This window comes from Lemur catta, chromosome 5, assembly GCF_020740605.2.
Source record: "Lemur catta isolate mLemCat1 chromosome 5, mLemCat1.pri, whole genome shotgun sequence".
NCBI lineage: Eukaryota > Metazoa > Chordata > Mammalia > Primates > Lemuridae > Lemur > Lemur catta.
The window spans coordinates 10608331-10632380 of NC_059132.1; the positions used below are offsets into that span (position 1 = coordinate 10608331).

Genomic DNA, 24050 nt, shown 5'->3' on the forward strand with positions numbered 1-24050 from the left:
ATTTGAAAAGAAATAGAAGTACCAATATTTAAATATCTTTAATATGTATTAACAAGTTCTAAAATCAGGTCCATTTTCACTTATTTTTTTCCAGTACTGTCTTATCAAGGGAATAATCTGAACACAGATCTCAGAGTCAGACTTTTTTTTAAATTTACTTTCATTATTTTAAATTAAAAATAAAAGTATTACATTACCTTTATTACATTTATTGCATTACAGAAAATACAGAAAAGAGAAAAGAAAATTATTTGTGGATATTTATTTTCAGTTTTTCTTCCGTGTGTGGACTTTTATGAATCTATCATTGGACTCAGTGTAAAATTTTGTATCTTAATTTCTTTGACACTACGTCAGAAGCATTTTTCATATTTGTGTATGGCTTTTATAACCATCACTTTGGATGCCCAATATTTCACAAACATCCAACAATAAGAGAATGGTTATCTTGATTGTACTTTTTTGTTAAAAGTAATGCTATTTTTATACAATGAATATGTATTTTTTAGTGTCTGAAGGTGCCAGTAGTATTTCCTATATTTGCCTTTATTTCCTTAGTCTAGTTTCCCATAAATGTAACTACTGACCAAAGAATATGGACATTTTTAATGGCTGTTGATACATATTAGGATCAGGAGATTTTTTTTTTTCTGTGACTCATTAGCACATTTATTAGTTGTCTCACCTCTGAAACAAAGATCACACTAAGAACTTAAAATTTGGCCCATATTCAGAAATAGGTAAATTTTTCTGAAAGAGAAAAAGGTCTAAGTCGTCTTGGCTTTTTTCCTAAACCAAATAGACTATAATGGTTTTTTAGTAGTGTTTCTTGGCTTGGGGCCAAAGGTAGGACCTTTACTCTTTGATCTTAGGATTGAATATATATCTGAAATCTTCCGTAAAGCTGATGTGCCAGTTCAGCAGATGTGTAATATATGTGCAATGGAGATTTCATTAAAAGGGGGAAAAGACAAATTTGAGGTTTGTACTGATAAGGCATTTTTAGGGCAGTATTTCTGTCAGCTTCCCCTAATAAAAATTCATTCTAATTGATTTTATTTTTTAAATAACTTCGAAGATAATTGAAACATGTTCTTATAATGTTATTATACAAGATGTGAATATTAAGGAATCATTTGTAACTTAACATTAAGCTTTAGGAAATTTCTTTTGTTGATTCTTCAACTATTAGTTGAAACTTAGGATACATTAATTTTTCATGGAGACACGTATGTGTTATAAAATAGATTTTACTTGTGTGGAATTGCAGCTGAGTTTTAGTTCCACAGGTGTGCTGTGTGGCTGGTCTTGAGAGGATCACTTAATTTATCTTTACAAATTTACAAATTTAGTTGACTCTATAGTAGATTAGCAATTTAAGATGGGTATTATTACCTTTTCTAATCTCTTTCTTATAATAGAAACATGTACATGTCTAGAAACATGTATAATTAACATGGATCCAAAGTTTGAAAATCTCTTTCATTCCAGTGAGCCTTGGTTCCAAATAAATAGCTAAAAGGTTTTAAGTACTCTTCTTGAATACTTCTTTTTGGGTAAGAGAAGTAAGAAGTGATGACTTTGGAGGGAGTAAAGCAGTCTTGCATTTGTCTTGTACTCTACCAAGGGTCTTATGCTCAGATTTTTGTGACACACTTCTGGAAGTCTTGTTGAGCTACTATATTAGCATTAGTACCATAACTACAGTATGATATTTGTTAGTTTTTAAAGATTATATAGGAAGAGGTCAGTATGTTGAAAGCATAAGTAAGAATAATCTTAAAAGTCTAGAAAATTACGGTACAGAATTCCCCAACGTATTTAAGTTTCATCATTCAGTTAGTGTGACTTACTATTTTAGACTGATGATTTTCTTCATAGTGCACTTTGTGGATACATGTTAGGAGCTATTAAATTTAAATGGTCCTATTCTTTTGCCTGTCAACATGCTTTTGTATTTGGTGCAGAATTCTAAGTATCAGTAACAGTCATTAAACAAATGTTTAGATTCTGTGATCATTTTTTTTTCTGGAGTCTGGTCTTTTTTCTGCTCTTTTACCTTCCTGTAACTCTTCATCTTGATTTTTAACACCATCACATCAGAATGTATTTCATCAGAAGCAACCAAAATCTGCATTTAATTTTTAGAGTCTGAATACTAAATATATGTAAAAGATATCTGGGTTTGTTAAAAACCATTCCATTTATCTAGTAGTCTGGATGTTTGCCTGTGTTTTGTATCCATACCTAGCATTATACCTTCCAGATCATGAGACTCCTTGAAGGTTCTTACAACACCAAAGAAAATAACACTGCCATTTTATACCATTCCTATTTATTTTTCTAAATCCTCTTCTATGGTAGAATATCTCTATCCAGGATCTGAACTTACTTAAAGGTGGAAATGTGATTTTCCCCCCTCTCCCCTGCATATGAATGTTGATTAGAACTATATTGATCAAATATCTTATCTTTCTCAGGAGTAAAACTAAATCTACCTACACGTCTCTATTTTAAGGTGTTTATAGAATAGCCAAAGTGAGCATAGCATGTGTAATATTTTTTAAAGATAGAAATGCTACATATCCACTATTTCTGTTTTTAATTAAAAGCTTTCTTTTTAAATAATTGTACATATTTAAGGTGTACAATGTGATGTTTTGATATACACATTGTGAAATAATTACTACAATCAAGCTAGTTATCATATTTATCTGCTCAAATAGTTACCATTTTTTTTATAGCGAGGACACTTAAGATCTATACTTGTAGCAAATTCAACTATATAATATGTATATATTGATTTTTAAAAGTTAGCATTTGGACTTACTAAGGTGATCTGTTTATAATTCTCCAAAATGTAATTTATATTTTTTACCTAAGAAAAATCTTGACTTCCTTTTAAATTGCATATTTTTAATATATAACTCATCATCTTTGACACTTTGACCATTGCTCATAATTTTTTTAAATTAGATCTGAGTTTTGTAAAATTGGCAGTCATTAACATTTTCTCTCTGTTAGAATTTGGTGCTTGAACATTTAAAGAGCCAGCCTTTGCCATGACAGTGTTAATATTGGCAATGAAAACTGTTTTGTTGAATTATGAACTTTAAAGATAAAAACTAGAAGGAAGTAATAAATATGCTGGTGCTTGGTTTTTCTTTTATTTACTAATCTCGTAAAGTTGTTGGAAATGTGATTGACAGCTTTGAGCTGAAACTTTTTAACTTTCTGGTTGACAGTGGAGGCCCAAGGATTATAGAGCAAGATTAGTTGGATTTGAATAGTGTTTTATAGGGATACAATCACTTTCCTTGCATAATGATTTTATTTACTGTCATTCTGAATTTTTAAATTTTACCTTCATAACAACCCTATGAAGCCATAAGGGCAGGGGTCCTCAACCTATGGTGAGTTGCATAATTATTTCATTATATATTACAATGTAATAATAATAGAAATAAAGTGCACAATAAATGTAATGCACTTGAATCATCCTGAAACCATCCCCCCTCCCCAGTCTGTGGAAAAATTTCTCCCATGAGAACGGTCCCTGGTGCCAAAAAGGTTCGGGACCGTTGCCATAAAGGATATATGTTAGATAAATATGCATTTATGGGGAAATCTGGAATTTTAAATATATATAATATAATATTACATGTAAATGTATATTTACACCATGAAAACTTAGTTTCATGTGATGTAGATGAAATGTCTGACAGATTTCTATACATCAGGAGTTGACAACCCAAAGATCATGTGCTGCCCTGGGATGGGAGATGATTTTGAGCATCAAAGTCACCTAGGTCATAGGTCACTACTGACTGAAAAAAATGTGAGGTAGATAAAGGTTATGTTTGCTTCCCTTTCACCACTTCTCTTCTCCTTTCTGTTTCTAATCCCTAAATGTTTTCTTTCTTACTTACAGCTGCTAAAGCATTTCCTAGTAATATTTAAGATGCCATCCTTCTCATGTTCTCCCTTTTAAAAAGGATCTTTAAGATACTCATTAAGAGATTAGCAGTGGTATTGATAGCCATTTTTAGATGCTCCTGCCTTGAAGAGAGGGGAAAGCTGTCCCATCACCTCCCCTTGCTTTTTCCTTATTGGTCACATGGAACAGGTATTTCCTGAAGGTGTTGTTGACAGTGCTTCTAGAGGCTGGGAACCAAACAGCAACCTGTAGGGGTCAATTACCACCCTTTCCCTACTACCATTGAGAGAGCAAATAAATGTAGACCTGGTCCATGATATTTGGTTTAATGAGAACCTCAAAAATGGGAGACAGACTAGTTATTTTGTAGAATGAAAAGGAAAATCTCACTTGCATATAGATAAGCTGTTTATTATTTTAGTTGCCTGTGTTTGCAGTCACTTTTTAAAATAAAGTTTTGATCTTTGGTTTTCCAAAATAGGAGTGACTTCATTAATGATATCACTGTTTGAAAAAAATGTATTTTTAAATTTTTGTTTTCTCTTTGTCTAAATAGATGTGATGCTGACCCTTCAGCCTTAGCCAACTATGTTGTAGCACTGGTCAAGAAGGACAAACCTGAGAAAGAATTGAAAGCCTTTTGTGCTGATCAACTTGATGTCTTTTTACAAAAAGGTAATTATTATGGGCCTTCAACCAAGTATTTAGGTAAAGATTTTGAATTTAAAACTTCCTGAAAAGTCTTGAAGATAAAACCTTGACAGGAAAGAAGGTAGTCAGGGTCCTTTGACTACTTGAATATACCCACTCGTGCTTAATTATTTATCATGTGTTTTGGCAGAACTGATTTTTTCCCTTCTTTGCTGCTTTCCTATATTGAGGCAGTGGTAGCTCTGATGCTTTTTAGGTGATTAGGTTATTTGCAGCTTTTGGTAGAGCCTACCTGATAGTTGAGGGCTAACAGTTTAAGGATAATGAAGCTGCTTATTCTTGCTGTTCATTAAGACTATGGACCCATCTATTTTTTCCCTTCTTTGCTGGGGCTTCTTGATATCTTAGAAGAGATGGGCATGATCTTCATCTCTTTGTGCCTTTAACATCCCATCTTCTTACCAAAGTCCTTTCTGTGGTCTAGAGAGCTTTCTTGAAGTTTTCCCTATTGCTGCTCTGACCTCATCTCCTACCACTCACCCTCACTTGTTTCACTCTAGCCACATTGGACTACCTGACTGTTTTTTGAATAAGGCAAACATGTTCCCAACTCAGGGCCTTTGAACTCATTTTACCCTTGCCTGAAATGTGGATTCCTTCCTTGCTTTTTTCTGGTCTCTTTTCAAATGTCATCTTCTCAGAGCAGTTTCCCTTGAGTGCCCTATATGCAATATAGTATACCCCATGTCTCCATTCACTCTTTTCTCATTCCAACTCTGTTTTGTTTTTTTTGATGGCACTTGTCACTCCTGTCATATGTTTATTTGCCTGTTTATCTGCCCCTCCCCCACCCCCCTTGTTTGTCTTTCCTTTTGTTGAGAGTGGAGACTTAGAACCTGCAGTACTTGGCACATAGAAGATGTTAGTAAATATTATTGAATGGATGAACAAGAATATGAATAATAATTATTGGTTAATCTAGCTATTGGTGGCGGGATGTGATTGCTCATGCCTGTAATCCCAGTGCTTTGGGAGGCTAGGAGTTTGGGACTAGCCTGGGCAGCAAGCAAGACCCCATCTCTACAAAAAAATTTAAAAAAATCAGCCAGGCATGGTGGCATTTACCTGTTTTCCTAGCTACTTGGGAGGCTGAGCTGAGAGGATTGCTTGTGTCCGGGAGGTTGAGGTTACAGTGAGCTATGATTTGGCAACTGTACTCCAGCCTGGACAACAAAGCAAGACCGTGTCTCAAAAAAAAAAAAAAAGAAAAAACGAGCTGTTGGTGATGAGAAGATATCCTTTACTGCAGAACAAAAGAGTAAATATGGCTTCTTAATCTAAAACACAGGATTACCTATTTTTTCATGGATCTTATGCCTTTCTTTGTAAACAAAACAAAACCAATGGCTAATACTTACAGAATTTCTCCCCAGTACAAATGAATGTTTTCTTTTCTAAATACATTAATTAACATTACTTAGTTTACATTAAAGTTGAGTAATGTGAAATGTAGAGCCATGAAAAAAGAAAAAGCAAAACATAGTAAATATACTTGGGATAAGAGGCAAATGTATGTTTAGATATCTAAGAATTTCTGTGATAAAAAGCCATAAATGTTTTTAGTATTTTTTAATTACAAAAGCAATGTAAATGAGGAAGAACTATAAAATACATTTTAAAAAGGAGAAGAAAATAATCATCAATTAGCCACCAGAGACAAAGTCACTGTTATCTGCTTGTGTATGTCTTTCTCTACTAGAACTGTCCAGTAGAACTTTGGGCAATGATATGGTCTGTATGTGTACTTTCCTATTCAGTAGCCATTAGCCATATGTGACTATTGAGCACTTGAAATGTAGTTAATATGGCTGAGAAACAGATTTTTTAATTCAATATTAATTAAATTTAATTTTAAATTAAATTAAATTTTAAACTGAGATTTAAAGAGCCGTATGCAGCTAGTGGCTACCATATTGGACAGTGAAGCTCTAGACTTATACCTGTGTTTATATTACATTTTAAAGTAGTATTAGCGGTGGGCAAGGTAGCTCACACCTATAATCCTAGCACTTTGAGAGAAAGGCCAAGGCAGGAGGATCACATGAGGCCAAGAATTCAAGACCAGCCTGGACAACAAAGCAAGACCCATTCTGTACAAAAAATAAAAATATTAGCCAGGCGTGATGACACATGTCTGTACAAGTCCCAGCTGCTTGGGAGGCTGAGGTGGGAGGATTGCTTGAGCCTAGTTCGGCTGCAGTGAGCTAATTGTGCCAGCATACTCTAGTTAGGGCAACAGAGTGTGAGACCTCCTGACTCTTTAAAAAATAAAATAAAAAAAGGTAGTGGTAAATGAATACACTCTATTTTAATATGCTTTTAAAAATCTTAATAGTATATCTTGAATATTAATGTTAGATGTATTAGATGTTTTTCTTGATTTTCTAAAAATTGGGCTGTGTGTCTTCCAAATTACAAAAGTAATGCATGTTATAAATTTTGTTTTAAATAAAGAAGTGTAAAAAAAGTCTTCTGATTAGAAAGGCTTTTGAAGGGCCTGATTAAGTTTTTGTCTTAAGATATATAATAAGAGCTAACAGTTTTATAATCATGAAATAATGCTTACTACACAAATTAGTAGTGTAAAGTGTATAAGAAGATGCTTTTTTGAAGAGCAGGTAATTCAGAAATAGCTTTTATGTAGAGAGTGTAATAATTGCAGTATGAGTAGAGCCCGTGTTATGCTTTTAATATACTGTTTAGCTGTTCCTTAGGTTAGGACCAATACAAGTTATTTAAATTTGGTTTTAATAAGACAGTATAAATATTTTGACATTTATACTTTTAGTAAATTCATGTGGTTCTCCCATTCAGTTAGTATGAAAAAGTTTTAAAGTAGTGCAGCCTTTGAAGTAAAACACAAAAAGTTACTTTCATATAATTTTCATGTCAATATATATTTCAACTGATTTAAAAAAAAATAATATACTAGGTTATTAAGTATGAAATGTCTGATTGCCTTAAGTACTAAGTTTGACAGTTGATATCTGACGTTTCACTTTGACATTTCTTGTTTTATTTTTATTGTGAAGGGACATCTTCAGTCTTACAAATGCAGATTTTAGCTTATGATTATCTTTCAAAATATTTTTAGAGCAATTTTTGTGAAAGCATGGATAAGTCAAAAAAATTCACATTATTTTCTAATATGAGTTCAGTCCGTTTTGGAACCAGTGCAGCGCAGACAGCTTGAAATTCATCAACAAAGTGTTTGGGAAGGATGTGGCAAATGGATGTACAGTACATTGGTGGTTTGAGAAGTTCCATTGTGGTGATTTTGATCTTGAAAATGAGCCATGTAGGTGACCTGAGACCAAGGTGGATAATGATGAGCTGAAAGCTGTAGTGGAAGTGAATCCTTCTCAACCTATGTGCGTGAATTAGCAGCAAGGTTTGACATTACTATTCCAACAATATTGGACCATTTGAAACAAATTAGCAAGGTAAAGAAGCTGGATAAATGGGCTCTGCATGAATTAAAGGAGAGTCAGAAGAGAAATTGTCTTGAAGCTTGCCTTTCTTTGCTGTCACGACATATAGGTGAGCCATTTCTGTACCGTATTGTTACGTCTGATGAAAAATGGATTCTTTTTGACAATTGCAAGCATTTGGCACAATGGTTGGATAAAGATGAAGTGCTGAAACATGGTCCAAAATTGAATATTCATCAAAAAAAAACCTAATGGTGTCTGGTGGTCCAGTGCTGGTATCATCCACTGCAGCTTCATGAAATCTGGTCAGTCGATTACAGTGGATGTCTCCTGCAACCAAGTGGGTAAAATTGATGAGGATGCTTGCGATTAATCAACTGAGATTTGTCACTAGAAACAGGTTGATCTTCTTGCAAGACAATGCTCGACCACATGTCCCACAAACAACGCTGCTCAAACTACAGAAGCTGGACTTGAAACCGTCATCCACCATATTCACCAGACCTTGCACCAACAGACTACCAGTTCTTTCGGGCTTCGGACCACTTCTTGCAAGGAAAAATATTCAATTCTTAGCAAGCTGTGGAGAACACCTTTTGTGATTTCATTGCCACTCTGTAGGCTTCTTCGCTGCTAGCACAAGCTACTGTTAAGATGGCAAAATCGCTGATAGTTTGGCCACATACTTTGATTAATTGTACTGCTTCTTGTTTTGAGATATAATAAACTACACTTTTAATTTGAAATCAGACATTTCATATTTAATGACCTAATAGTTTTCAGTTAAGTTGTTTGAGTAGGTAGGCAGTGCATTTAATCCAACAATATAAACGTACACCATGAAAGTCTCTTACCTGTTCCACATTTGCCCCTTTCCCACCTATAGTACACAATTTTGTCAGTTTCTGTATCCTTTCAGTTTCTTTATATAGATAAAAACACACATATTTACTTATATCCTTTGAGGTTTAGGATTATCAGCACTCGTTATGGCTGCTGTTTATTCTGTTGTATGATTGTCCCATAATTTATTTAACCAGACTCTTATTCATGGAAATTTGAGTTGTTTCTGACCTTTTGCTATAACATACTCCAACAAATAATCTTACATTTATATCATTTTGCAGGTATTTTAGAAGGATTTAAAAACCTGCAAATGGATTTCTCTTCCATAATGTAGGACTCCATTTTAGTCCCACCAGCAGTGTACGAGATGTCCTGTTTTCCTAAGGTTTTGTAACAGTTTTGTTGTCAAACATTTGTTTTCTTTTGTGTAACACTTAAATATTATTTTTTCTACTTAGAAACTTCAGGTTTTGTGGACAAGCTATTCGAAAGTCTCTATACTAAGAACTACCTTCCACCTTTGGAACCAGTTAAGCCTGAGCCAAAACCACTGGTCCAAGAGAAAGAAGAAATTAAAGAAGAGGTAATGCAAAATTTTTCTTGTGCTTTTGAGGGCTTCTTATATCTTATCACCAGTAGCCTTAGTTGGAAGCTGAGCCCTTTAGAAGCAATTGTCTATTGCTTGAAGTTTCTTAGTTTTAGGTATGGCAATGATTCTTTTAGTTCCTTGGACTTACAGAGTTGGAAAAATTTCAGATAGCTTGTTTAGAAATCTAAGAAATATTTTAGTAATATTGAAGAGTTCAAAGAAATCTTATCCAGTGACTTCTAGAAAAAGAAAACTTTGTTAAATATAGACGCTTAACTGAAAGTAAAGGATTAATGAAACCTCAAGAGAAATCATCAGGTAACACATTTTCATGTATATGGAGAAACCATTTACTCTTTTTAACCGTACAGTTTTTAAAATAGTTAAATGAATTATAAGCATTACTGTGAACATTGGAAGGAAAATTTAAAAAGTGTTTTTATAATGTTTAAAGTATAAAAACATGATTATAGATGGTAACCTAATTGTTTGAACCAAGAAGAAAATTTTAGAGCTCATTTGTAATTCTTTCTATATACAGACAATATAGTATACAATGAGAATGTGTATTCTGTAATTAGTTTGCATGAGTTAAAATAACAGCTCTGTAACAAGTTACTTCTCTGCCTCATTTTCACATCAGTAAAATGAGAATTATGGTAGTACTTATTGAGGATTAAATGAGATTTTATGTACATACATATAAGTAGTTCCTAGTTTAGTGCTTGACACATAAATATTTTCTAATATTTGTTTTTATTACATTTATTCTGAAGACAAAATGATTTTTTTTTTTTTTTTTGAGACAGAGTCTTGCTCTGTTGCCCAGGCTAGAGTGAGTACCGTGGCATCAGCCTAGCTCACAGCAACCTCAAACTCCTGGGCTTAAGCAATCCTTCTGCCTCAGCCTCCCGAGTAGCTGGGACTACAGGCATGCGCCACCATGCCCGGCTAATTTTTTGTATATATATTTTTAGTTGTCCAGATAATTTTTATTTCTATTTTTAGTAGAGACGGGGTCTCGCTCAGGCTGGTCTCGAACTCCTGACCTCGAGCGATCCACCCGCCTCGGCCTCCCAGAGTGCTAGAATTACAGGCGTGAGCCACCGCGCCCGGCCAAGACAAAATGATTTTTTTGGAAGTTTCACTCTGTCACCTGGGCTAGAGTGCCATGGCATCGGCCTAGCTCACAACAACCTCAAACTCCTGGCCTCAAGCGATTCTCCTGCCTCAGCCTCCCAAAGTAGCTGGGACTATAGGCAAGCGCCACCACACCCAGCTGATTTTTCTATTTTAAGTACAGGTGGGGTTTCACTCTTGCTCAGGGTGGTCTTGAACTCCTGAGCTCAAGCAGTCCTCTGGCCTCCCAGAGTGCTAGGATTATAGGCCTGAGCCACCATGCCCAGCCTTTTTTTTTTTTTTTTGAGACAGAGTCTTGCTCTGTTGCCCCATCTAGAGTACAGTGACATCATCATAGCTCACTGCAGCCTCACTTTGGGCTCAAGCAGTCTTCCTGCCTCAGCCTCCCGTGTAAATAATTTTAAACTTACGTAAAAATTACAAGAATAGTACCCAAGAATAATAAGACATCTGTCTAGATTTCCTTTTTTAAAACTTTTTGAAATAGGGTCTCATTCTGTTGCCTGGGCTAGAGTGCAGTGGTGTCATCATTGCCACTCCGAGGGTCAAATGGTCTTCCAGCCTCAGCCTCCTGAGTAGCTGCGACTACAGGCACACACCACCATGCTCAGTTAAGTTTTTTATTTTTTGTAGAGACCAGTTCTCAGTATTTCCTAGGCTGGTCTCAAACTCCTAGACTCAAGTAATCCTCCTGCCTTGGCCTCCGCGTGCTCAGGCCTGTGCCTGAGCCACCTTGCCTGGCCTAGATTTACTTATTGAAGATTTGTCCCATTTGCTCTCTTTGTATGTTCGTAGTCATGACTATTTTTTTCTGAATCATTTGGTAGTAAGTCAGATACATCTTTTCCTTTCACTCCCAAGTACTTCAGTGTGTATTTCCTAAGAATAATGACATTTTCTTAGGGAGCTATGATACTGTTACCAATTTTAGTAAATTTAGCATCCGTATAACACTTAAATCTGTTTGCATCCAATTTTTTCAATTGGCCCAACATTATCTCTTTTTTATAGCATATTATCCATTTTTACAATTCATTCTAAGGATTACATTTCATTTAGTTGCCATTTCTGATTCATTTTTAAATGGTAGGCTGATTGAACTGATCTAACATTAAAGGAAAATGTGGCTATATTTAATTAAGATCAGCTGAGTAATCACTATCACTTTCACTATCATCAGCGCTCTCTTGTTTTTATATCATGCCCTATACTTATCTAATAAAATTTAATAGGAGAGGCTGCTTGTATGTTTGTTCAAGTAATGGAAATAGGAAGAAACCTTTTTGTTACCTTTATAGAAATTTTTCTTTGGCACTTTATAGTATATAATTTTTGTCTGCAGTATAGGCTAAATCTTTTATAATAAATTAGAATTTTTACAGCATGTGTGTGTTGTCCTTCACAGTCATTGAAGTTCAGTGGTTTAGAGGTTTCTGTTTGAAAGGCAGCTGATTTAAATATAAGAGAAAATTTGCATTATCTTGAGTTTTGAAAGAACAGTTTATTGACTGACTGACTGAAACTGGGTGTCGCTCTGGCTAGAGTGGAGTGGCATCATCCATAGCTCACTGCAACCTCAAACTCAGTGATCTTCCTGACCATCGGCACACACCACCATGCCCTGCTAATTTGTCTATTTTTTTTGTAGAAATAGAGTCTTGCTATGTTGCTCAGGCTAGTCTTGAACTCCTGGCCTCAAATGATTTTCCTGCCTTGACCTCCCAAAGTGTTGGGATGACAGCATGAGCCACCAGGCCCAGCCTGAAAGAACAGTTTTTAAAAAACCCAAATTGTTAACAGTATCTTATTTGTATCTTTGTAGTAAATCCTAATTTTGAGGATTGTGAAAAATGGATAATAACCTGTTTCTGTGTAGAGCTGCCCCACTGAGGCTTTCTGACATTTCTCATTTTCTAAGATTTTTTTATATAACTTAATTCTAATTACTGACATAGTTCATTTAATGGTGCATAAATATAATAGTTTATAGTAATTCTGTTAGATCATGTGGAAGGAAGGGAGTTTGAGGTGACGTATCTTTGGCTAAAATATCTTTTTCTGGTCTGTGCTCAGTTGATACAGTTGCTCAGAACAGGATATGGAGGAGCAAATCTGTCTAAGGACTATCCATTTTAACTTTCTTCCTTGATCCTCAGCTATATTGTTCCATCAGTTGTGTTATAATTAGACTACTGGTCACAAGGGGAGCCAGGTGAGAGAATTTGAATCACTGGCACAACTCATCCTGGGGCCAGAAAAACAACTTGGTAGATATGTGCCATGATTTATGAAGCACAATGCGTCCATTCCTCTTTTCTTTACCTCTTCTTTTTCCTTAAATTTTATTTTGTGAAAAACCCAATTGTTTGTCTTGTAGAGTTTTTTACTATCTGGATTTTGCTGATTGCATCACAGTGGAGTAATACATCCTTTGTATTTAAATACAGTCTAATGACTGTGTAGTGTTTTTGCCAACACCATATGGTTGTCATATTGTGGCTGCCATTTTATGTTGCCTGAATTTTTTGAAATTGTTGTCTCCTGGTCCCTTCATTCACTTCCTGATTTGGGTATTTGTAAGTGAGCTTCTCCCTTAGATGGACATTTGTTTAGCTTTTGCAAATGACTTTATTTCACCTTTCTCTAGTAAAGGCTATATATCTGGTTTGAGATCAACTTCTGTTTAAAGACAACAATAAAAGCATAAAAATAAAAAATTCCTGGTCCCTCTTGACTGTTAGGCATTAAGAGAAGTCTTAACATTTCCACTAATTCTAATAACATTTTTCCATAATTTACATGAAATAGTTTTATAGTATTTATTAACCTAACCATTTGTTCCAAAACTTTTTCTGTGAATTAAATCTTAAGTGTTCTTCAAATGAATTTTATGTGTGAATGTATTTCATAATTAGGAAAATATAAACTGTTTTACCCTTTGATACTTAGAGATTTGCTATTTCTATTTCAACTTAAAGAATGAATTGCTTGTTTTTTTCTACACTACCATTTCTTACCTTAAATTAACGTTTAAAAATTAACACAATGCTTGTTAAAGTAACCTGAGCATCTTTTTTGTTGTTCATGTCTAACTCTTCTGAATGTGATTTGACTTTAGTATTCCAGCATATTTATTTGTGCCTTCTTTCATGCCAGAAATACTAGGTGAATGTTTTTCATAATTTATAGAAGAACTGTTCTTTTTTTAATTTTAAAATTTTTTGTTGGTTTCTTGGTATCTTCTGATCTTATTTCTAATGAATGTTTTCATTTAGGTATTTCAGGAGCCAGTGGAGGAAGAACGAGATGGCAGAAAAAAGAAATATCCTAGTCCCCAGAAGTCTCGTTCAGAATCTAGTGAACGAAGGTTTGTGTTTATCTTTAATTAGGAAGACATTGATAACTTGCTTTTCCATTGCCTTGCAAGGGCATTAAAGGGATTTTTAACATATGAACTGATGCTTCTCTTTCTAAACTCTAAAAAAAGAGGACATTACCTTTCTTCCCTCCATTCTCTGTTTTTTGTCTTTGTTTTACTTTCTGTTGCTTTTATAAACAGTCATCATTATGTGCTTTCCCCAAGAGCTCAGGGGTGGGAGCAGTCTCCTTAGAGAATATTAATGAAATGTTCCATTTGGTTAGGGGTGCTCAGTATTAAAATCATCCATGTCATTTTGTAAGTAGTGCAGTTTGTGTATTGAATCATCAACCTACCGTCAAAAATATCTGTCTTTGTTTAAGAGAACTTTGTTTTGAACCTTTTTTCTTTTCCAGTTCTAAATTTCTGTTTTCCTTCTACCCCTTCCCATACTTTGGATTCTCCTCTTTTTTTTCATTCCTCCCCACCCAGTGTACTTGAAGTGGGAATGTTTTTTCCTTTTTGTATACTGGCTTAGAGGAATTATGTGGTGGTCTTGTAACTTTTCTAAAAAAGCATAGACGTTATGCATTTTGATGACTCGAGAGTATTTCATACTGTAGATTTGTTTGCAGACGTGGTTTCTATGGCTTTTATATCTGTGTATTATAGAACACGTGAGAAAAAAAGAGAAGATGGCAAGTGGAGAGACTACGACCGGTACTATGAGCGGAATGAATTATACCGGGAGAAGTATGACTGGAGAAGAGGCAGGAGTAAGAGTCGGAGTAAGAGCCGAGGCCTGAGTCGTAGTAGAAGCCGAAGTAGGGGGCGCAGCAAAGACCGGGATCCAAATAGGAATGTTGGTGAGTAGATGAAGTATCCCCCCTAAAAACTCTGTAGTTGCTTATCTTTTTCTATCATGAGGGCACAAGTAATTCCCTTAAAGGTAAATGTACCTTTATTATGTCTAAGCACTATAAAAGCTGGAATTGTCTCAAGAAACTCAGTATTGATTTTGTTACAAAGACAGGGCTCTGTTCTTGGGATGGAGTCAAGGGAGTTTGATTAAAAAGAAGGTATTTGTAAGTGTATTATAGTACATGTCTAGACTTAACTCATTTTATATAATTGACACAAATGTCCTTTAATCAACAAAGCTATCAGTTAAGGAAGAGGGTTGTCTGCTTTTGCATTTTTTGTTTTGTGTTCTAAAAGTAATTGATTTGCTTAATAAGGTTTTCTAAAGTTTTTAAAATTAAAAAGGAAAAAAGTTTAAGTAGATTTCTGGGATCCCAACTACTCATCTCCTGAGATATGTCAGCTTGGAAGTCAATTCTTAGATAAGATTCTTATTAAATATCAATAGAGAAGCTGAACCTTTTTCATTAAATGTAAATGATGCTGCTGTTACAAAAGATGATTTTGCAGAAGTTATTGGTCAAGATATATTAGACAGTTGATGTTCCTGCTTTTAGGATATATTAATAATGACAGTTTGAAATATGGACCGCTCATTAAGTTTAAGCAATATTCTGTTTTCGTGACAAAATAAACCTAGTTTAAGAACATAAAATGTCTCATCTCTCTGTATCTTGTTTTTATTTTGTCTCTAAAGCAGAGCACAGGGAGAGATCAAAGTTTAAGAGTGAGAGGAATGACCTGGAGAGTTCCTACGTGCCTGCGTCTGCACCACCTCCGAACTCTTCTGAGCAGTATTCCTCCGGGGCGCAGTCTATTCCCAGCACTGTTACTGTGATCGCACCTGCTCACCATTCTGAAAACACGACTGAGAGTTGGTCTAATTACTATAACAATCATAGCTCTTCCAATTCTTTTGGTCGAAACCCACCACCAAAGAGGCGATGCAGAGATTATGATGGTAAAAATCACCACCTTCTCATTTTGTACCTAAAAGTCCTAGTAAAGTAAATGTTGCGTATGTTGCATGCCTTTTAATTATAGTCCAGATTTTGTTAAAAGCGATGAATGAGGAAGAGAATCTCTTTTGGCATATGTTTGAGTTAATGGTGTAACATTCAAGGGAATGTTTAAATCTGACTCTTAGTTTGTTTTTGTTGTTTTCATTGTTCCTTCAAACACTCATAGTCATACCATAAAATTGATGGACAGTAGGAATTGTAATTTCTTTTTGTAGTGTTTGGTGCTGGGAATTGAAACATGTATAACCTTAGAAGTTTGATTTGCTGACTTTATTTGAATAAATGAATCAGTATGTGTGTATTTAATTTTTTATTATGGAAATAAGTTAACAAAATAATATGATTAACCTCAGCATATACATCACCTCGTTTTAACAGTTACATGGGCAATCTTGTTTTTATCTACACTCCCATCCCCTTGTCCCTGGCTTGTATTAATATTATATCAAGCAAATAATAGACATCATAACTTTTTTTCTATACATATAGAATGCATATATTTTTATATTCTATTTAAGTGGGGAATAGAGTCAGATCATAATTCAAGTGTTACTTCATTCTCATCCTGATCTCCTGCCCACAGAATTCTTCCCAAGGCCAACTTAATATTATCAATTTCTTGTTTTTCTTTTCAAGTATAGTCTATGCATATATACATAAACAAATATATGTACATATTCTTCCCCACTTTTTTACATAAATGCTAGTATACTGTTCATACTTCTGCATAATATTTTTTTCATTTAGCCGTATTTCCTATAATTTAAAATGTAAAGAGGTTCCTCAATATTTATTTAAGCTTCTTAGCGTTCTTTATGTACAAAAATGTATTTAACCTGTTTCTTATTGATGGATATTTGGGGTGTTTCTAATATTTTTCTTTTATGAACAGTGCTGCAGTGAATAACCTTGTACATGATGTCCACTTGAATATTTTAAACTATAGTTTTATTTTCCAGATATAGCAAGAACAATTGCTTTAGAATAATGAGAGTAGATCATTAAAATTAAATCGTCTAGGTCAATGCCCTTATTCCCCCCTCCCCCCAGCCTTTGCTAAATCAATGTTTATTTAAAGTATCTGAGTTTTTATTTTGAAAACTTAATAGCAAATTAGTTAATTTAATAGTGGCTAGTAGTCTCCTCTTGACCTTGTTTTTTGCTATCTCAACAAGTCATAATCTCATAGTATGCAAAGTAGGGAATATACCTGCTTCTACCTCAGAGAGATAATGATGATTAACAGAATAACACTAAGAAGGCTTTAGACTCCTTAGAGGAAACCGCTTTGGAAATCAGATTGGTGGGTTTTTTTAGGGAAATGTTTTATTTGTTTTCTGAACTCTCAAGTAGATTGTAACAAGATTCTCTTTTTATTCTTACAGAAAGAGGATTTTGTGTACTTGGAGACCTTTGTCAATTTGATCATGGAAATGATCCCCTGGTTGTTGATGAAGTTGCTCTGCCAAGTATGATTCCTTTCCCACCCCCTCCGCCTGGGCTTCCTCCTCCACCACCTCCTGGAATGTTAATGCCTCCAATGCCAGGCCCAGGCCCGGGTCCTGGCCCAGGTCCTGGCCCAGGCCCAGGCCCAGGTCCTGGCCATAGTATGAGACTTCCTGTTCCCCAAGGACATGGTCAACCTCCACCTTCTGTTGTGCTTCCCATACCAAGTAAGTACATGTTGGTTGAATTTTTCATTCTTTAGTGGAGAATTCTATTTAGAAGAACCTCATCTCTTTTAGCTAACTTGACACTCTGTTTAAAGTGTTTGAAAAATAATAATAGAATCTGGAATATATTCTCATAATTAAGATGCTGTTCTTTCTTTTTTTCCATCCATTATTACATGGTTTTATTTCTACTACTCTCAGTGTAAATTTTATCTATAGTGGCCTAAGCTATACTGACCTGTTGTCAAAATCTTGCTATTTGATAGCATCTTAAGAATGATAGTTTTTGGCTGGGTGTGGTGGCTCATGCATGTAATCCTGGAACTTTGGAAGGCCACAATCTCTTGACGCCAGGTGTTCAAGACCAGCCTGGGCAGCATAGTAAGATCCCCATCTTTACAAAAAAACTTTTAAAATTAGCTGAGTATGATGGTGCATGCCTGTAGTCCTAGCTACTTGGGAAGCTGAGCCAGGAGGTTGCTTGTGCCCAGGAGCCTGAGGTTGCAATAAGCTGTGATTGCGACACTGCACTCTAGCCCAGGCAATAGAGCAAGACCCTGTCTCTTAAAAAACAAAAAAAAAGAAAGCCAGTTTTTAAGATGTCAAAGAACATGTCAGTAGTTTTATGAAGTTTCCCAATCTTTGAAGACAATCTCTTAAGGAACACTGAAATATTACTTTAAAAGTTTTTATTAAGGAAATTTTTAGAGGTAGAAGAATAGTATATGTGCTGCATGTACATCATCCACCCTCAGTGTACATCAAACAGCTTCAGTAGTTGTTTTTGTCTCATTTACTTTGTTTTCCCCCGCCATGCACTTTTTTGGGTTGATTTGTTTTCTGCTGGAATAAATTCCGAATGTCATTTTACTAGTATGTGCTTCAGTGTGGATCTCGTTACTGATAAGGACTGTTTTTGTTTGTTTTAAAAATAATAATCAATATGCTATTATCATACCTACTAAAATCAAGAGTGAGGAATGTTTAGAAATGGTCATGTATAAAACAGTAATAGTTGCTAATATGGCAGAAACAGAAGTAAGACTAAATTTTTAAAATGTAACTGAAAAAAAATATGGAATGAATTATTTACATGTATGCAAAAATTATAAAAAATATCTACTTGAAGACATAACATTATTAAAAGATGGCAAATTATTATTGAATACATTAACTGCCATGTGAGTTCTATTTAACTCACGCTAGTTTTGAGTCCGGGGCCTTGTGAAGCATATGTAACTCACATGTCTCTTCACCTTGGGAGCTGTATAAACTATTTTTCAAGTTGCATATAACTCACAGAAAATAATAAAAAATAACAAATTTCATTAAATTAGAAAAGATCATTTTATTTTCAAAGTTTTTATTCTGTTCTCATAATAAAATACTAGGGCCCAAAGAAAAAAAAATTTTTTCTAGTGTGGCAGTGAATGTGTTAAAAAATTTATTGCCATTCAGTTTATTTAAGCAGTACTTTTTTTTTTTTTTGAGACAGAGTCTCCTTCTGTTGCCCAGGCTATAGTGCCGTGGCATCAGCCTAGTTCACAGCAACCTCAAACTCCTTAAGCAGTACTTTTTATCAATTTCTTTTTTTTTTACATTTTATTTTGAAATAATTATCGAATCACAAGATCTTATAAAAATAGTTTAGCATGATCCCATGTATCCATCATCTGGCTTCCCTGCAGTAAAGTACTCTATAGATCTACATTTTATTATGCCCTATTGAACATAATGCATAGTTTTGGTCAATAGAAATATATTTTTTTAACTTAATGTTTGTGAATGTTTAGTATTACCACGTGAACAATGTAATTGTGAAGCTCAAGCTGATATTTTATTCTCCAGATAAAGAAGCATCGTTATATATCAAAATTCTAACAATAAAAGATGTTATCTCAATGTAGGAACATATCTGTTTAAATGTTAAATCCAATAATTCCATTTCCCCAACAGTTTGCTATGAAAAATTTCAAGCAAACAGAAAAGTTGAAGGAATTGTACTCATATACTCACCATCTAGGTTCTACAGTTAGCATTTTATTATATTTGCGTTATCACATATCTTTCCATGTCTCCATTTTAATTTTTGATACTTTTCACAGTATGTTGCAGACATCAGTACACTTAAGCATGCTTATCATTAACTTAAGAGTTCTATAGAAATTTACCATCCTCCAGAAAGTTTCAAGCCCTATCCCAGTCATTCTTCCCCTCTACCCGTAGAGGCAGCCAGTTCTGCTTTTCTCACCCTAGATTAGTTTTGTCTGTTTTAGAACTGAGAATGTCCATTTAATTAATGGTACAACTCACAGTGCTTAAGTCTGCATATATAAAATTCCTTTTTTTAACATTTTAAAAATTTTATTTGGATACATTTTCAGATTAGAATCTTTTATTCTTACATTAATAAAAATAATATTTCCACTATTAACAAAACTCTGTTTTGTTTTTATTTTTTAAATTTCAAAACATTAAGGGGGTACAAATGTTTTTGTTACATGGATAGCTTTTATAATGCTTGAGTTGGAGCTGCTAATGTGCCCATCATTCCAAATAGTGTTCACTGTACCCATTAGGTAGGTTTTTGCCCCCCTCCTCCTACTCTCCTTCAAAATTCCTTAATTCTGTTTAAAGCCGAAGTAGGTAATTTAAGTATGAATATCCAAATTAGTACTAGTATAGTAGATATTTTTATTAGGCAACATTAATGCTGTCCCTTTCACTTTCTGTTATCTATAGGACCACCCATAACACAGTCAAGCTTGATAAACAGCCGTGACCAGCCTGGGACAAGTGCGGTGCCCAATCTTGCACCAGTGGGAGCAAGACTACCTCCTCCTTTACCCCAGAACCTCCTTTATACAGTGTCAGAACGTAAGTAAATGATACTTGACTTGAAATTGATAAAATAGAGAAAAGCCCAACTTTATCAGTGTTACCCTTTTAAAAAATGTAAATAATTTCTGTTCTGTGGACTCTAACTATAAAACTTATATTTGTATTCACAATGCACTTTGCTGTGTGGTTATGTTATATAGCCATATGTTAACTTTGTGTGATCAGGGAGAGAAAGAGAAGCCTTTCTGTTTTGGAGAAGTCTTTTATGCTATAGAGTAGCAACACTGAGTCTTCTCTAAAGGAAATGCATGTATAATTTCTGTTAAAAAATTGTTTCTCTGATTGAATTTTTGAAACATTAGACTGATCTAAGAAGTGCACAAAAAGTTGGGTAAAATATGCCTAGTAACAACTTGCATGCTGAAGTCGAGATAGAGAGCATCATTTATTTATTTTTTTTTATTTTATATAAATTTTCCACACACACTTGAGATTGGTAGAGAGCATCATTTAAATTGTACTATTTAGTGGTTTAGCTATTTGTTACATTCATGTTTAATTGTGATGATGCACTTTAATTGAATCCTAGTTCACTTTTATTTCTTAGGTGTTTTTGTTGTTTAGTTTACTTAAAGCTTTTTTAAAAGTTCCTTTCTGGCCGGGCGTGGTGGCCGGGTGCTGTGGTTCACGCCTATATAATCCTAGCACTCTGGGAGGCCAAGGCAGGAGGATCCCTTGAGCTCAGGAGTTCGAGACTAGCCTGAGCAAGAGTGAGATCCCGTGTCTACCAAAAAGAAAGGAAAAAAAAAAAAACCCAGCTGGGTGTTGCGGTTCATGCCTTTAGTACGAGGTACCTAGGAGGCTGAGGTAGAAGTATGGCTTGAGCCCAGGTGTCAAGAGGTTGCAGTAAGCTATAGTGATGTCACTGCACTCTACCCAGGGCAGCAGAGTGAGACTCTGTCTCAACAAAAACAAACAAGGCAACTGAGCACCCCTCCTCACAACCCCCCACCCCTTCATATAAAAAATTTTTTAAAAAGGAAAAAAGTTCCTTTCTTCAAAACATAAAAAAAGGTAGTTGGTTATTAAAAATGTCAAATTATGAAGTTTGTCTGTACAGAGCCAGGTAACTTTATGGATATGTTCATTTTTTACATAATTGTTTAAGTTTATTGTGCCTCCTAAACGTGTCTTCATCTCTTTCATGTTATGAGAGGCTATTCAGCAAACTAGTTGAGTCCAGGTTCAAATCCTGGTTTCATCACTTACTATCTTGTGACCTTGGGCAAGTTATTTAATCTCTCTGTATCTCAATTTCTTCTTCTTTAAAATGAGAGTAATAGTATTATCTATCTCATTAAGATTGTTTAGAGGAATAAATGAATTAATACATATAAAGCATCTAAAAATTGTCTGGCACTAGTAGGCTATAAGGATTCGTTATACTAATATAGTTATGACTGTCTATTCAAATTTCAACCACTCTGAAATCAAACCTTTTATCTTCTACTTAAATTTCTACCTTCCACCAACCCTCTCTGTGTGAATGGAAATAACACCTACCTAGTCGTCTAGAATTGAAACCTTCACAGGACTGACTCATTGCTTTGCTTTTTTAAATTGAGTTAATTAAAAATCCCTTCTCTCTTTCTTTGAAGTATCCCTTTCTATTTCTTCTGTGTCCTCGGCTCTCATCCACACTAGAATCACGTGGTATTTGGATTATTGCTACAACCTTCTTGACACCGTTACGTTTTATTTTTCACTCCCCCAAGTCATACCATATAATGCTGCTATGCTAATTTTCCCGAGAAAACCAACCATGACAGTTCCTCATGAGAACTCCTCAGTGGCCACCATTTTCCTTGTGAACCATCAGTGAACCTCTCTATGGGGCTTCTAACTCTTTCTGTAATCTGCCTCCCCCTTCTTCGTAATCTTTTTTTCACTGTTCCCAAACATGCACCTTCTCTGATCAGGCCAATTATATTCTCTCTGTGCTCCTATTAATGACTCAACCTTTTTCACTCCTACAGTGTGCTCTGTCTCCTAGTCTTTGAAGGCCCAAATCTTCTAAATACTTGGAAAACGTTATTGCTCTGTTCTAAGCTCCTACAGAACCAAAAAGCATGTGTTACATAATGACATATATGACATATACGTACATGTAGGTCTGCTGTTGGTTGTTTTTTTGTTCTGTTTTGTTTTGTTTTTTGGACGGAGTCTCGCTCTGTTGCCCAGGCTAGAGTGCCATGGCGTCATTGTAAATCACTGCAACCTCAAACTCCTGAGGTCAAGCGATCCTCCTGCCCCAGCCCCCAGGGTAGCTGGGACTTCAGGTGTACACCATGACGCCCAGCTAGTTTTTCTATTTTTAGTAGAGATGGGGTCTCATTCTGTTGCTCAGGCTGGTCTCAAACTCCTGAGCTCAAGCAATCCTCCCACTTCGGCCTCCCAGAGTGCTAGGATTATAGGCATGAACCACCATGCCCGGCCAGTCATAACTTTTTAAAATCTTTCTATTCAGTTGATTTTAAAATAGTTTTTTAAAAAATTATTGTCTTTGAGACAGATATGTTGAATCCTTCAAATTGTTTGGATTTACTTTTCTAGATACAGGTTGAGCATGCCAAACCCCAAATGCTCCAATATTCTAAACTTTTTGAGCACCAACATGATGCTTAAAGGAGATGCTCATTGGAACATTTTAGATTTGGGGTTTTGGATTTGTGATGTTCAGCCAGCAAGTGTAATGCATATATTCCAAAATCTAAAAAAAATCTGAAAGCTGAAACACATCTGGTCCTGAGCATTTTGGGTAAGGGATACTCAACCTGTACTATAAATGGTAATTTCGAATAAATTAGAACTTGCTTCAGTTCAAATGAAGTAAAAAGCTATATGCATGTTTGCAATGCAATAGAGAAATTGAACTATCCCAAAATTATGGATATTTTATTGCTATTAAAATTCACAGCACAGAAAATACATGTAGTTTAAAACAGCATATCAAGTGGTATTTGGTTGTGAAAATTATGTCTGTAGGGACCCAGAGTATATGTGCTGCCAAAACGAGTATAATAGGGATCCAGAATAAACACCGAAAAATGAAATCTGGATTTTTGAAGGTAGGAGTTCGAGTCTGCCCAATGCTGGGTACTGGGGATATACAAGATAAATAAGAAATGATTCATCTCCTAAGTGTCTAATAGTGAGAAAGAAATGTTAGAAAAAAAAAAAAAACCACAAAAACCAATTACAGTGTATTTTGCTAATATAGCTAAGTGAATAGAGTGCCTCAGAAACAAAAGGAACTAATTCTGTCAAAAATAAAGCGTTCATTTAGTCTGCAGTTATTACTTGTTTTGGAAGAGGACAATTAAATGTTAAAAGAAGAAAAAGGATTGCCCTATTATAAAACGGGATGGGACATACATGGTTCATGATAATGTATTTAAAAGTTAACATCAAATGGTTATAATTTAGTAAAAACTCTCTGAAATTTTGTTGTTTTTGTTAAGTTAAAATGTCATAGATGCTATGAAAATGACTTAAATATTGAGGTGTTTTTTAGAGTTTTA

At 34.9% G+C, this 24050-nt stretch overlaps 1 protein-coding gene across 4 annotated transcripts in view; it reads left to right on the forward strand.

The window, feature by feature from the left end:
• RBM27 (RNA binding motif protein 27) overlaps positions 1 to 24050 on the forward strand; it is a 63726-nt gene that overhangs the window by 6053 nt on the left and 33623 nt on the right. For 2 of the 4 annotated variants that reach the window (XM_045551125.1, XM_045551127.1), the window contains exons 2-8: positions 4494 to 4612; positions 9384 to 9508; positions 13930 to 14021; positions 14685 to 14878; positions 15631 to 15894; positions 17341 to 17628; positions 20371 to 20505. In XM_045551125.1, coding sequence (XP_045407081.1) covers positions 4494 to 4612; positions 9384 to 9508; positions 13930 to 14021; positions 14685 to 14878; positions 15631 to 15894; positions 17341 to 17628; positions 20371 to 20505 — 1217 coding nt within the window. The remainder of the gene's footprint in view (positions 1 to 4493; positions 4613 to 9383; positions 9509 to 13929; positions 14022 to 14684; positions 14879 to 15630; positions 15895 to 17340; positions 17629 to 20370; positions 20506 to 24050) is intronic. The other 2 variants (XM_045551128.1, XM_045551126.1) reach the window with 1 other exon arrangement.